This window comes from Dendropsophus ebraccatus, chromosome 7 (assembly GCF_027789765.1).
Source record: "Dendropsophus ebraccatus isolate aDenEbr1 chromosome 7, aDenEbr1.pat, whole genome shotgun sequence".
Taxonomy (NCBI): domain Eukaryota; kingdom Metazoa; phylum Chordata; class Amphibia; order Anura; family Hylidae; genus Dendropsophus; species Dendropsophus ebraccatus.
The window spans coordinates 97,042,072-97,056,542 of NC_091460.1; the positions used below are offsets into that span (position 1 = coordinate 97,042,072).

At 45.8% G+C, this 14,471-nt stretch overlaps 1 protein-coding gene and 1 non-coding gene across 5 annotated transcripts in view; both read right to left on the reverse strand.

Annotated features, from left to right (window-relative positions):
- Nucleotides 1–14,471, reverse strand: part of ARHGEF18 (Rho/Rac guanine nucleotide exchange factor 18) — a 251,495-nt gene that overhangs the window by 183,840 nt on the left and 53,184 nt on the right. For all 4 annotated transcript variants that reach the window (XM_069977931.1, XM_069977932.1, XM_069977930.1 and 1 more), the window contains exon 3: nt 10,734–11,152. In XM_069977931.1, coding sequence (XP_069834032.1) covers nt 10,734–11,152 — 419 coding nt within the window. The remainder of the gene's footprint in view (nt 1–10,733; nt 11,153–14,471) is intronic.
- On the reverse strand, nt 7,480–7,667 carry LOC138797959 (U2 spliceosomal RNA). Its single transcript, XR_011364046.1, has one exon. It is a non-coding gene; the product is annotated as a U2 spliceosomal RNA (small nuclear RNA).

Sequence of the window (14,471 nt, forward strand, 5' to 3'; positions counted from 1 at the left end):
GCTGGGGTGACGGGGGGAGAGAGGCTGGGGTGACGGGGGGAGAGAGGCTGGGGTGACAGGGGGGAGAGAGGCTGGGGTGATGGGGGGGGAGCTGATGTGGAGCACAGGGAGAAGCGCGGTAGAGGCAGGCTGGTCCCCCGCTACGGGGCCGGAGTGAGCTGGGCGTCCACTCCCACTGACCTTGCAGCAGACCGCAGACCAGCCAGGACGGTCCCCCCCAGTATAGTTACGGGGCCAGAGTGAGCTTTGGGCACGGACAGGCTGTAATACACCCTCCCGGAAGCTCACAGCTGCAGCCCCTCGGCACCTGGATTCTCTCCTGCTCTGCAGCGCAATGTCACATGGCCGCCGAGCAGGAGAGAATCCAGGCACCGAGAGGCTGCAGCTGTGAGCTTCCGGGACGGTGTATTACAGCCTGTCCATGCCCGAAGCTCACTCCGGCCCTGTAACTATACTGGGGGGGACCGTCCTGGCAGGTCTGCGGTCTGCTGCAAGGTTAGTGGGGGCGGACGCCTAGTCCGACACTGGGGGGGGGGGGGGGGGGGGGAGAGCTGCACAGAATTCTCCTGCCCACTCACTGTGCGGTCTCTCTCCTCCCCTGTTCTCCTTCCTCTTGCAGGGACTTCAAAAAAATGGCCACCCCTCCACAGGTAAGCTGTGTACTGCGCATGTCTATGCACATGCGCAGTACACAGTGACGGAGCCTCCAGTTTGAGTGAACCAGACGGACTCCGTCGGTTCACTTTAATGTTATGGAGGTGCCGTATAGTGTCTGTGTGTGTGTCGTGAAATGACGTCACACACAGACACTATTAAAATGGCAGCCCCCTGTGCATACATTAGTTTGAATAAAAGACACTTAAGACCAATGTAAAAAAAAATACAACACACCTATTTTTTCTTCTTACTTTTTATTAAAAAATTTTCAAAAATGTGACACTGTCCCTTTAAGAGCGACCTGGGTCCCTTTAAGAGCGAAATGGGTCCCTTTAAGAGTGAAATTGGTCCCTTTAAGAGCAACCTGGGTCCCTTTAAGAGCGACCTGGGTCCCTTTAAGAGCGACCTGGGTCCCTTTAACAGCGACCTGGGTCCCTTTAACAGCAACCTGGGTCCCTTTAACAGCGACCTGGGTCCCTTTAACAGCGACCTGGGTCCCTTTGAGAGCAAAATATGTCCCTTTAAGAGCAAAATGGGTCCCTTTAAGAGCGACCTGGGTCCCTTTAACAGTGACCTGGGTCCCTTTAAGAGCGAAATGGGTCCCTTTAATAACGACCTGGGTCCCTTTAAGAGCGAAATGGGTCCCTTTAAGCATGAAATTGGTCCCTTTAAGAGCGACCTGGGACCCTTTAAGAGCGAAATATGTCCCTTTAAGAGCAAAATGGGTCCATTTAAGAGCGAACTGGGTCCCTTTAAGTGCAACGGGGGCCCTTTAGGAGCGAAATGGTTCCCTTTAAGAGCGATCTGGATCCCTTTAAGAGCGACCTGAGTCTCTATTAGAGTGATCTGGGTCCCTTTAAGAGCGACCTGGGTCCCTTTAAAAGTGACCTGGGTCCCTTTAAAAGCGACCTGGGTCCCTTTAAGAGCGAAGGGACCCACATCGCTCTAAAAGCGACCCAGGTCGCTCCTAAAGGGACCCATGTCGCTCTTAAAGGGATGGGAGCCAAGTTACTCTTAAAGGGACGGCACCCAGGATTAAAGTTAAAAGGAAGTCACTGGTAAAGGGGCGCTCTTTTCAAGCACTATGTATTTCCCTGGAAATGCAAATCTAGTTAGATTTGTTCTAAGGTGCCCAGGAGGCCAATCTAAAGGTATTGTTTCATCAGTGGAATTAGTGTATACCAGTAGTGCATAGTTGGAGGGGTTCTGTATACCTACAGTGTATAGTTTTTAGGGGTCCCGCATATCTGTAGTGCATAGTTGGGGGGTGGGGGGGGCTGTATACCTATAGTGTATAATTGTGGGAGTCCTGTATACCTGTAGTGTGTAGTTGGGGGGGGGGGCTGTATGCCTGTAATGTATAGTTGAGGGAGGTCCTGTATACCAGTAGTGTATAGTTGGGGGGGGCTGTATGCCTGTACTGTATAGTTTGGGAAGTCCTGTATACCTGCAGTGTATAGTTGGTGAAGGTCCTGTATACCTGTACTGTATAGTTTGCGGGTCCTGTATACCTGTAGTAAATAGTTGGTGCTGTATACCTGTAATGTATAGTTGGTGGAGGTTTTGTATACCTGTAGTTTATAGTTTGAGGGTCCTGGATACCTGTAGTGTATAGTTGGTGGAGGTCTTGTATACCTGTAGTATATAGTTCGGGGGTCCTGTATACCTGTAGTGTATAGTTTTGAGGGTCCTGTATACCTATAGTATGTAGTTGGTGGAGGTCCTGTATACCTGTAGTGTAAAGTTTGGGGGTCCTGTATTTCTGCAGTATAGAGTTGGTAAAGGTGCTGTATACTTGTAGTATAGAGTTGGTGGAGGTCCTGTATACCTGTAGTGTAAAGTTTGGGGTCCTATATACCTGTAGTTTTTAGTTGGTGGAGTTCCTGTATACCTGTAGTATATAGTTTTGGGGTCCTGTATACCTGTAGTGTATAGTTTGGGGTCCTGTATACCTGTAGTTTAGAGTTGGTGGAGGGTGCTGTATACCTGTATTTTACAGTTGGTGAAGGTCCTGTATACCTGTAGTGTATAGTTTTGTGTTTCTGTAAACTCGTAGAGTATAGTTTGGGGTCCTGTATACCTGTAGTATATAGTTGGTGGAGGTGCTGTATACCTGTAGTATATAGTTGCTGGAGTTCCTGTATACTTGTAGTGTATAGTTTTGGGGTCCTGTATACCTGTAGTGTATAGTTTGGGGTCCTGTATACTTGTAGTATATAGTTGGTGTAGGTCCTGTATACCTGAAGTATGTAGTTGGTGGAGGTGTTTTATACATGTAGTGTATAGTTTTGGGGTCCTGTATACCTGTAGTGTAAAGTTTGGGGTCCTGTATACCTGTAGTATATAGTTGGTGGAGGTCCCGTGCACCTGTAGTGTATAGTTTTGGGGTCCTGTATACCTGTAGTGTCCTGTATACCTGCAGGTTCGTATTTACCATTAGGCACCCATAGTCTGGTGCCTAGGGTAGCACCTTGCAGAGGGGCAGTACCCTCCCGTTCAGAAATTCTGGTGTCTTTTCGAGGGGGGGTATGGCAGTATTGGTCAGGTCTGGTATAGCGGTGTTATCCAGTTACAGTATGGCGGTATTGGTCAGGTCTGGTATGGCAGTGTTATTCAGTCACAGTATAGCGGTATTGGTCAGGTCTGGTATAGTGGTGTTATCCAGTCACAGTATGGCGGTATTGGTCAGGTGTGGTGTGGCGGTGTTATCCAGTCACAGTATAGCGGTATTGGTCATGTCTGATGTGGCAGTGTTATCCAGTCACAGTATGGTGGTATTGGTCAGGTTTGGTGTGGTGGTGTTAAATGTGACGTCTGGAGCTATTACCTACCTATCCTGATGCTAATTTGTGAGTGAGGATGGGGCGTCTTCAGGTTTAGTGCTTAGGGTAGCAGCAGCTGGTAATACTGCCCTGTATACCTGTATAGATGGAGTAGGAGGTTCTGTATACATGTACTGTATAGATAGAATAGGGGGTCTACCAGTTATTTCTGTGGATCTGTTGTGAGGCAGCTGGCCCTAGCAACCATTCACATTCCAGCTCCCTGTGAAAGTAGTAATCCTATTGGTTGCTAAGGCTCCCAACTGCCGGGCTCTGCAGTTAATTATATCACCTGTGTGCAGTGTGGAGACTTTCCCATTCATTTCTATGGGGCGCCGCTTTTCCCCCTCCTCTCCTGTACATCTGGCGGGGACGGGACCTTCGCAATAACCTTCCCTGGCACCCAATGTATCTGTGTGCCAAATTTGGGGTCAAACGGTTCAGGCGTTTGGAAGTCTATTTGGGACAGACAGACAGACTTTGATTTTTATTATATAGACTAGAAAATGTACCCGGCGCTGCCCGGGTATAAAGTGTCAGTATGTTAATTAGATTTGTTCTAAGGTGCCCAGGAGGCTAAGCTAAAGGTATTGTTTCATCTAAGTTAATCAGTGGAATTAGTGTATACCTGTAGTGCATAGTTGGAGGGGTTCTGTATACCCACAATGTATAGTTTTTAGGGGTCTTGCATATCTGTAGTGCATAGTTGGGGGGGCTGTATACCTATAGTGTATAGTTGGGCGGGTCCTGTATACCTGTAGTGTGTAGTTGGGGGGACTGTATACCTGTAGTGTATAGTTGAGGGAGGTCCTGTATACCTGCAGTGTACAGTTGGTGAAGGTCCTGTATACCTGTACTTTATAGTTCGGGGTTCCTGTATACCTGTAGTATATAGTTGGTGCTGTATACCTGTAATGTATAGTTGGTGTATACCTGTAGTTTATAGTTTAAGGGTCCTGGATACCTGTAGTGCATAGTTTGAGGGTCCTGTATAACTAGTATAGAGTTGGTGGAGGTCCTGTATACCCGTAGTGTATAGTTTGGGGTCCTGTATACCTGTAGTATATAGTTGGTGGAGGTCCTGTATACCTGTAGTGTATAGTTTTGGGGTCCTGTATACCTGTAGTGTAAAGTTTGGGGTCCTGTATACCTGTAGTATATAGCTTTGGGGTCCTGTATACCTGTAGTGTATAGTTTTTGGTCCTGTATACCTGTAGTATATAGTTGGTGGAGTTCCTGTATACCTGTAGTATATAGCTTTGGGGTCCTGTATACCTGTAGTAAAGAGTTGGTGAAGGTGCTGTATACCTGTAGTATAGAGTTGGTGTAGGTCCTGTATACCTGTAGTGTATAGTTTTGAGGTCCTGTATACCTGTAGTGTATAGTTTGGGGTCCTATATACCTGTAGTATATAGTTGGTGGAGTTCCTGTATACCTGTAGTGTACAGTTTGGGGTCCTGTATACCTGTAGTGTATAGTTTGGGGTCCTGTATACCTGTAGTATATAGTTGGTGGAGGTCCTGTATACCTGAAGTATATAGTTGGTGGAGGTCCTGTATACCTGTAGTGTATAGTTTTGCGGTCCTGTATACCTGTAGTGTAAAGTTTGGGGTCCTGTATACCTGTAGTATATAGGTGGTGGAGGTCCAATGCACTTGTAGTGTATAGTTTTGGGGTCCTGTATACCTGTAGTGTCCTGTATACCTGCAGGGTCGTATTTACCATTAGGCACCCATGGTCTGGTGTGTAGGGTAGCACCTTGCAGAGGGGCAGTACCCTGTCGTTCAGACTTGCCAGAAAATTTTTGGTCAGGTCTTGTATAGCGGTGTTATCCAGTCACAGTATGGTGGTATTGGTCAGGTCTGGTATGGCAGTGTTATCCAGTCACAGTATGGCGGTACTGGTCAGGTCTGGTGTGGCGGTGTTCTCCAGTCACAGTGTGGTGGTATTGGTCAGGTCTGGTATAGTGGTGTTATCCAGTCACAGCATGGCGGTATTGGTCAGGTGTGGTATGGCAGTGTTATCCAGTCACAGTATGGCAGTATTGGTCAGGTCTGGTATGGCAGTGTTATCCAGTCACAGTATGGCGGTATTGGTCAGGTGTGGTATGACAGTGTTATCCAGTTACAGTATGGCGGTATTGGTCAGGTCTGGTATAGCAGTTTTTTTCAGTCATAGTATGGTGGTATTGGTCAGGTGTGTTATGACAGTGTTATCCCGTCACAGTATGGTGGTATTGGTCAGGTCTGGTATAGCGGTGTTATCCAGTAACAGTATGGCGGTATTGGTCAGGTCTGATATGATGGTGTTATCCAGTCATGGTATGGTGGTATTGGTCAGGTGTGGTATGACAGTGTTATCCAGCACAGTATGGCGGTATTGTTGAGGTCTGGTATGGCAGTGTTACCCAGTCACAGTTTGGTGGTATTGGTCAGGTCTGGTATGACAGTGTTATCCAGTCACAGTATGGTGGTATTGGTCAGGTCTGGTATGACAGTGTTATCCAGCACAGTATGGCGGTATTGGTCAGGTCTGGTGTGGCAGTGTTATCCAGTCACAGTATATGGCAGTATTGATCAGGTCTGGTGTGGCAGTTTTATCCAGTCACAGTATGGCGGTATTAATCAGGTCTGGTATGACAGTGTTATCCAGCACAGTATGGCGGTATTGGTCAGGTCTGGTATGACAGTGTTATCCAGCACAGTATGGCGGTATTGGTCAGGTCTGGTATGGCAGTGTTACCCAGTCACAGTTTGGTATACCTGTAGTGCCCTGTATATACATGTACAGTATAGATGGAGTAGGGGGTCCTGTATACATGTACTGTATAGATGGAGTAGGGGGCCCTGTATACATGTACTGTATAGATGGAGTAGGGGGCCCTGTATACATGTACTGTATAGATGGAGTAGGGGGTCTACCAGTTATTACTGTGGATGTTGTAAGGCAGCTGCCCTAGCAACCATTGTTCCCTGTGAAAATGAAAGCAGTAATCCTATTGGTTGCTAAGGCTCCAACTGCCGTGTCTGCTGCAGCTAATTATATCACCTGTGTTTGCAGTGAGGAGATTTTCCCATTCATCTCTATGGGGCGCCGCTCTTCCCCCTCCCCCTCCCCTCCTGTACATCTGGCAGGGACGGGGCCTTCGCTAAAACCCTCCCGGGCACCCAATGTATCTGTGTGCCAAATTTGGGGTCAAACGGTTGAGGCGTTTGGAAGTCTATTTGAGACAGACAGACAGACAGACAGACTTTGATTTTTATGATATAGATGTGGCCACACACCAGTGATATTGTCATTCATGTGGCCATACATCAGTGGTATTTGTCATCCATGTGGCCACTCACCAGTGATATTTGTCATCCATGTGGCCACACACCAGTGATATTTGTGATCCATTTGGCCATACACCAGTGATATTTGTAAACCAAAACAACTTACTGACCACTTAATGCAGTCAGTCAGCCTTTTTTCATGGCACAAAAGACTGCATTAACCACACTGACCACAAGACAGATGTATTTGTGCCAGTTTTGCACCCTATCAATAGAAGCCCAAATCAGAGATCAAGGCTGAAGCCCAGGTGTTAAGTTTGCCATTCAGAGCAACCGTCACAAAGTAACCATGATTGTATGGTCAGCCTAAAGGGGTTATCAGGGCTACATCAGATAAAAAAAATAATAAAATAACCACGCTGAAACATATATCATTGCTTACCTGTTTTCAGTGTCCAGGAACCCAAGTGCCACTGCTGGGTTCCCCTTTATTTCAGTCGGCACTGAAGGTATATGGTAAGGGGTTTTCCTATGCACTCCTTAAAGCGAATGTACCATTAGGTACAGTAATTTTTTTTTTTACATTACCCTGTCAGCACTGGCGCAGGAATCCTGGTTGCATGGTCTGTTTTTCAACAGACTCTATGCATTAAAGGTGAGTTTGGTGCCCCACCAGTGTGATGATATCCCCTCCCTTGTGTAATGCGGCCCTGTTGTGTGTTTTTCTTTTGTGCACTGAACCTGGAAACGCTACAATACCAGGTCAATGCCTGGAGAGGACAGGGCAAGCCCTTTTTCATCTCTCTGTTTGAAAAATCCATTTAATATGTTTCCCATATAGGGGACGTATCGGATATTAAACGGAAAAGAACAGATACTACACTTTATCTTAGCCAAAAGGCTGAGAAGCGATGGCCCTGTTGATTCTAATGGAGGCACATCACAGTGGGTAGGGGATATCATCACACTAGAGGGCAGGCAGGCAGGCCCGCCTTTAGTGCATAGTGTACAAGAAAAGAACAGCGCTGAGCGCGGGAATCGGGTGCCACCAGGAACACCACCCCAAGCGGGTAAAAACAAAATTGCTGTACCTGATTGTATATAACTCAGGTGCACATTGAAGGTAATAAGGGAATAAGCAGATGCCAGGAGATGTCAGAAACTGTCCAAAGCAGAAGCAAATCACCATAGAAAACCTGCTCTGGACAGTTTCTGACATGAACAGAGGTGGCAGCAGAGAGCACTGTGACAGACTTGAAGGAATACACTACTTCCTGCAGGACATACAGCAACTGATAGACACTGAAAGACTGAAGATTTTTAAATAGAAGCAAATTACAAATCTATATAACTTTCTGACACCAGTTGGTTTGAAAGAAAAACATTTTCGTTGGAGTTTCCTTATAATATGTTTTGGAGCTCTCAGAATTATTTTAAATGATGATGCCGGGAGCTCAGAACTCTGTTCCGTAGCGCATCGTCTGTATTTACAGATAAGACATGGAAAGTGTGAATGCCCCCTAACACTGCATGCAGTACGTCAAGAAATATATAACGGTGCTCACACAGCCCTGCAGTTCCCGACACAGCTATTGTTGACACTGCATGGATATCGTCCATTACTGCTGCCAGTCAATATTTAAAATGAATTAAATAAATAATTTACAAAAGTTATAGTACAAAGTTATAAAACTTTAACCCTTAGGCGACCCTGGACGTACCCATATGTCGCGGTCCCGGGTGCCGCTCGTAGCCCAGGGCCGCCGCTATTAGCGGGCACGGCCCGATCGCCGTGCCCGCTAATAAAGTAATCGGATGCAGCTGTCAAAGTTGACAGCTGCATCCGATTACTTGAATGCAGCCATCCCTGGTGTCGAGTGGGGCGTCCCGGTGGAGCGATCCACAAATCTTACTGCGTCCGGGGTCAGCTCCATAATGGCGCTGATCCCGGCTCGGCACTCGATTGTTTCTGGCTGCAGCAGCCGGAAACAATCAATGTGCCTATCTCATCGATCTATGCTGCTTTTCTATGCAGCATAGATCTCAATGAGAGATCAGTGTACTTATACTAGTAGTCCCCCAGGGGGGCTTCTAGTATAAGTGTAAAAGAAAAAAAAAAGTGTAAGGCTGCATTCACATATTCAGTGATTTTCCCGGTCCGTGATTGCGGTCCGGCAGCTACCTCCGTGATCCGTGCAAAACAGTCCGTTTTGCATCCGTTTTGTAACTGTGTCCGTTTTTTTCACGGATCTGTCTTACAGCATTTTAAATGACATTGATTACATCACATCCGTGTTTTTCACGGATTAACACGGATGTCACATCCGTGTACATCCGTGAAAAACACGGATCTCATTGATTTCTATGGGGAATCCTTTCCGTGCATCCGTTCCGAGTAATGACATGTCCAATTTTTTAACGGAACGGATCATGGATCCGTGAAATCACGGAACATCTGAATAGCCCCATAGAAAGCAATGGGCTGTAAAATTGTCCGTGCGCACGGATCCGTGAGCACGAACAACTTCTCGGAACGTGTGAATGCAGCCTTATTATCAATAAAAAGCCTCCCCTTTTCCCATGTTATAAATAAAAATAAATAAACATGTTTGGTATCCCCACATGCATAATCGCCCAAAATATTAATTAATCACATTCCTGATCTCGCACGGTAAATGGCATAAGCGCCAAAAAATCCCAAATCCATAAAAATTGTTATAAAAAGCGATCAAAAAGTCGCATATGCACAATCAAGGTACCGATAGAAAGAACACATCATGGCGCAAAAAATGACACCTCACACAGCTCCATAGACCAAAAGGATAAAAGCGCTATAAGCCTGGGAATAGAGCAATTTTAAGGAACATATATTTGTTAACAATGGTTTGAATTTTTTACAGGCCATCAGATACAATTAAAGTTATACATGTTACATATCTTTGTAATCGTAACAACTTGAGGAACATATATAACAAGTCAGTTTTACCCCAGGGCAAACGGCGTAAAAACGAAAAAAAACCAAAAACAAATAAAAGAAATGCGTTTTTTTTCTCAATTTCACCACACATTGAATTTTTTTCTGGTTTCGCAGTGTACATGTGGGTTTCTAGGTAAAAAAATGCAAGTGCTTTGGCCTTTTAAGGAGGGAAAAACAAAAACGCAAAAATTGAAATTGGCCCGGTCCTCTAAGGGTTAAAAAAAAGTAAAAAACAAAATAATAATTACACTTTAAAGAGGATGTACCACCCGGTACATCCTCTTTAACCTGAACCCAAAGATCGATCGGCGCCGGCACAGGGAAGCCGGTGCCGCGGCCAGTTTTTCGGACCGCCGCCCGGTTCCCGTGCACGGCGCCGTTCAATCCAGCGGTACCGGCCGGTGCTCAAGCCTCCCCTGTATGACGCGGCTCGCTTAGAATGAATGGAGCCACGTCATACAGGGGAGGGCCTCCCACTGGGGGCTTGAGCACCGGCCGGTACCGCTGGATCAAACGGCGCCGTGCACGGGAACCGGGCGGCGGTCCGAAAAACAGACCGTGGCACCGGCTTCCCCGTGCCGGAGCCGATCGGTCCGTGGGTTCAGGTTAAAGAGGATGTACCGGATGGTACATCCTTTTTAAGGTATGTTCCAACACAGTATTTTTGCTCAGTCTTTTGCAACCAAAATCAGAAGTGGATTGAAAACACAGAAAGGCTATGTTCACACACTGTTTAAATCTAGTGAATGGCTGCCATGTAATGGCAAATAACAGCGTTGTTTTAAAATAACTGCAAATATTTGTCATTAAATGATAGCCTTCCACTGAATTTCAACAGTGTGTGAACCTACACTTTTTGTGTTTTTTTTAATCCACACAATTCAAATACTGTGTGGGAACATAGCCTAACACTGTATTATATCCCAACCTAGTATCAAATACAGCACATCTGAAAAAAACTGCAACACAGAAATAAACCATGTAAATTCTTATATTTCTTACCTGCGAACGGGATCTGTGGATGAAATTGCTTCATCCCAGCTGTGCCGCCTAGAGGTTGAAAGGGACCTCACTAGAATGGGGATAGCCTCCTGTGCCCTTGCCAGGTCTTCCTGGGATCGCTCTTCCATATTTGTTTGAGGCTCAGAGATACTTCCAGGTTCCAGATTCATGGGACAGAGGAAAGGCTTAGTGTAAGTTATTATAACTTCTCCACTGTCAAAGCTAATATTAGATCCACTGGCAACACAAAATGCAGCAGCTGCAGGTTTGGGAATGTGCTCATCAGTATTCTTATCATCCATCATTATGAGATCCTTGTAATATTCAGTGCCCTGAAGTGATGAGTCCAGAGAATGTAAATCTTCATTACTGCTCACTGTATCACTGCAGCAGTTCTCCAGGTCAACTGACAGGTCATCCTAAACACAGAAAAAAAAATAAAAACTCCAGTAATACATAAAAGATATATCTACATAGGCATCACAACAACTGTCACGTCATGTCCAATGCTGCCAGTGTCCCTGCTGCCAACTGCTTCCTAGTGACATCTCAACACACAGAAAATGCCAATCACCAATCTATTGCCACATCAGTGACAGCCCCTCTGTGATTGGCTGAGCAGGCATTTCCTGTGTGTTGTCACCAGGAAGCAGGGACAGCAGTTGTGGAGGTAAATATTGCTTACTTCTTAGATAACCTGACTTTTTGAGGCTGTGTTTGCACATTTGTGTTACTTTGTTTACATGATTAGAGCCTACTTGATTATGTGCACTGCACATAATCCTGCACTATGGAGTGTAGCGCAATGGAAGAAAGTGGCCTTGTTTGTCAAATTTTCTATTAAAGGGGAACTCTGGGCAACCTTGTAAAAATAATTACAAACTCTCCATGTTGTTGTACATTAGCCCTACTCCTCTGATGCAGTTTTATGCTTTATCTCCCTTGCTGTTCCTCTTCCCCTGCACTGCTATCAGACAACATTTCCCAATAGGCTTTGCAGTGCAGTCAGAATGTCCTGTTTCTCCCACTTCTGTAACCCCGTCCACATGGCCGTATTAACAGCTGTTGCTGCCCTAGCTACTAAACCTGAAGACTCCCCATCTTCACTCCCCATTTAGCATCATGAAGAAATGGGAGCGGGGTTTCAGCCACATGCATTTCTCTACATGGAGAAACTGAATCACGTTTTTCATGGTGTTTAAATGCTTAAAACATAAACAAATTTCCCCACTTGATAGGTAATAGTGTGGTGTCCCACCATGGGTGTAAGTCGTCTTTACACCCCTCGCAAAAGCCTGTACTTCAAAGTATTAGTGGTAGTGAAGTATTACCTGTGTTTTTTGTGAAATGTAGATAAATCAGCACTCACCCGGTAACTTGCATCAGCTCACTTTATTTCATCTGCCATCGGTGGCGGGGAGGGGAAGGTGCGGACGCGCACTGGGACGGCCGTTTCGGGGATACGCCCCCTTTGTCGACCAGGTGATTGCGTCATGAGGGGAAAGGTGTGCCTTATATACAGGTAACGTGCACGTGACCAAAGAAAGAAAACACAAAGATACAAAAACAAATCATCATACAAATACACTGAGATCATTACGCTCGTTTAGGCCGAGCGGACCAGTAGCGCTGAGCCGAGAGATCCAGAGGGACTCCTTCTTTAGGAGTACTTGGTGCCTGTCGGCTCCCTCTGGTACTTGAGTAACTCTTTCTAGTCCGAGGAATTTCAGAGTCCTTACATTGCCTTGGTGGACAGTCCGTATATGCTCTATTAACCGTGGGACACCTTTACCTGTCTTCACGGAGTATGCATGCTCTTTGAACCTTACCCATAACGGTCTTTTCGTTTTCCCCACATAATATGACCCACAATTGCAGATTATGGCATATACAACGAACGAGGATTTCCATGTAATGAAATCCCTGATTATGCATTCACATCCTCCCAGACGGATAAAAGAGACATCTAATAATTGGATGCAATATTTGCACTGTCCGCACCTTCTATTCCCCTGGGGTAGCGTTCTTGATAACCAATCTTTATTTTTATTATAAATAGGGGGTTTAGGGGTATTGAGGTGATCAGCTATGGTTTTGTTTTTTCTGTAGGAGATACATGGTTTCCTTGCAGCTATATCCCTGAGATCGGGGTCTGATTCTAAAAGGTGCCAATGTTTCTTAATGGCCTCTTGTAGAGCTACATTCATAGCTGAGTTTTGAAAAATGAAATTGAACCTTTTATCCTCATGGGATGTGTGTATGACTGGGGGTGATAGGAGATTAGCCCTGTTTTGTGCACTAGCTCTATGTCGTGCTTCCCTGACTAGAGTAATGGGGTATCCTCTCTCAGCAAACCTCCTCTCCATCTCGGCTGCCTGTTTGTTGAAGGACTCATCAGTGGAATTCACCCTGCGCAAGCGCAGCATTTGGCTGTAAGGGATTGCTTTCTTAACATGCGCAGGGTGTGAGCTGTCGAAATGGAGAAGAGAGTTGCTAGAGGTAGGCTTCCTATATACTGAGGTGTGGATCTCATTATCGCGGACATTGACTAAGACGTCTAAAAACTCCAATGAGTGACCCCCAAACTTAGATGTAAAAAACATATTAACGTGATTTTGTGTGTTCAAAAAATTTATAAACTCAGAAAACTGTGCCTCTGTGCCTAACCAAACAACAAAAACGTCGTCCACGAAACGATGGTACGATCTAATGAACTTAATGTAAGGGTTGTCTGTGGAAAAAACAACATCGTGTTCCAGCTTAGCGAGGAACAGGTTGGCATACGTACAGGAGACCGGCGTGCCCATGGCTGTACCGATCTCCTGACGATACCACCTGTCCTCGTAGCGGAACACGTTGTTGGTAAGAATAAAAGATAAGGCCTCACCAACAAAATCTCGCATGGCTGCAGAATTTCCGCCCTGAGTAACATACCATTTAACTGCCTCTACACCCGCATCATATGGGATGCGGGTGTAGAGGCTTTCCACGTCAATGGAGGCTAAGGCACAATCCTCGGTCCAGACAGTGTCATTAAGGACTTTTAGAAAATCACTTGAATCTTTTATATATGTTGGAGTGCTTTTTAGAATGGGATTGAGGAGCCAATCTAGAAATTGTGACAGGCTTTCTGTGACAGAATTTATGGCGGAGACTATGGGTCTCCCAGGTGGCATGTCCAGGGACTTGTGTACCTTTGGTAGGAAATACCACCTGGGAGGTCTCGGAGCATCCGGGAGGAGTTTTTCTGCTAGTTTTTTATCCAAAGCGCCGGTAGTTGTGTGTTTATTTAGCAATTTTCTGAGCCCTTCTTGTATGCCTGTCATGGGGTCCTTCTTCAGGATAATGTATGTACTATTATCCCCTAATTGGCGTTGGGCTTCGGTTTGATAGTACGCTTTGGACATAATTACAGCTGCCCCCCCTTTGTCAGCTCGGCGCACTACCAAGTCTTGCCGTGACTTCAGCCATTTAATGGCTCTATTCTCCCTGTCAGAGATATTCATGGAAGCTGGTGGATATCTAAGTGCCTTTACATCTCTAATTACAGACTTGTGAAAGAGATCCAGTGGTCCTCCAGGCGTGACCTGGGGGGTAAAGGAGGATTTTTTTCCCCCTGTAAAGCCAATATGGTCAATATCGGGGACGATATTGGTAGAAGCTGGAAAATCTGCCAGCAGTCTTAGGCATTCTACCTCCTCGGCATTAAAGCCGCTGGGCACCTGGAACCCTAAGGGT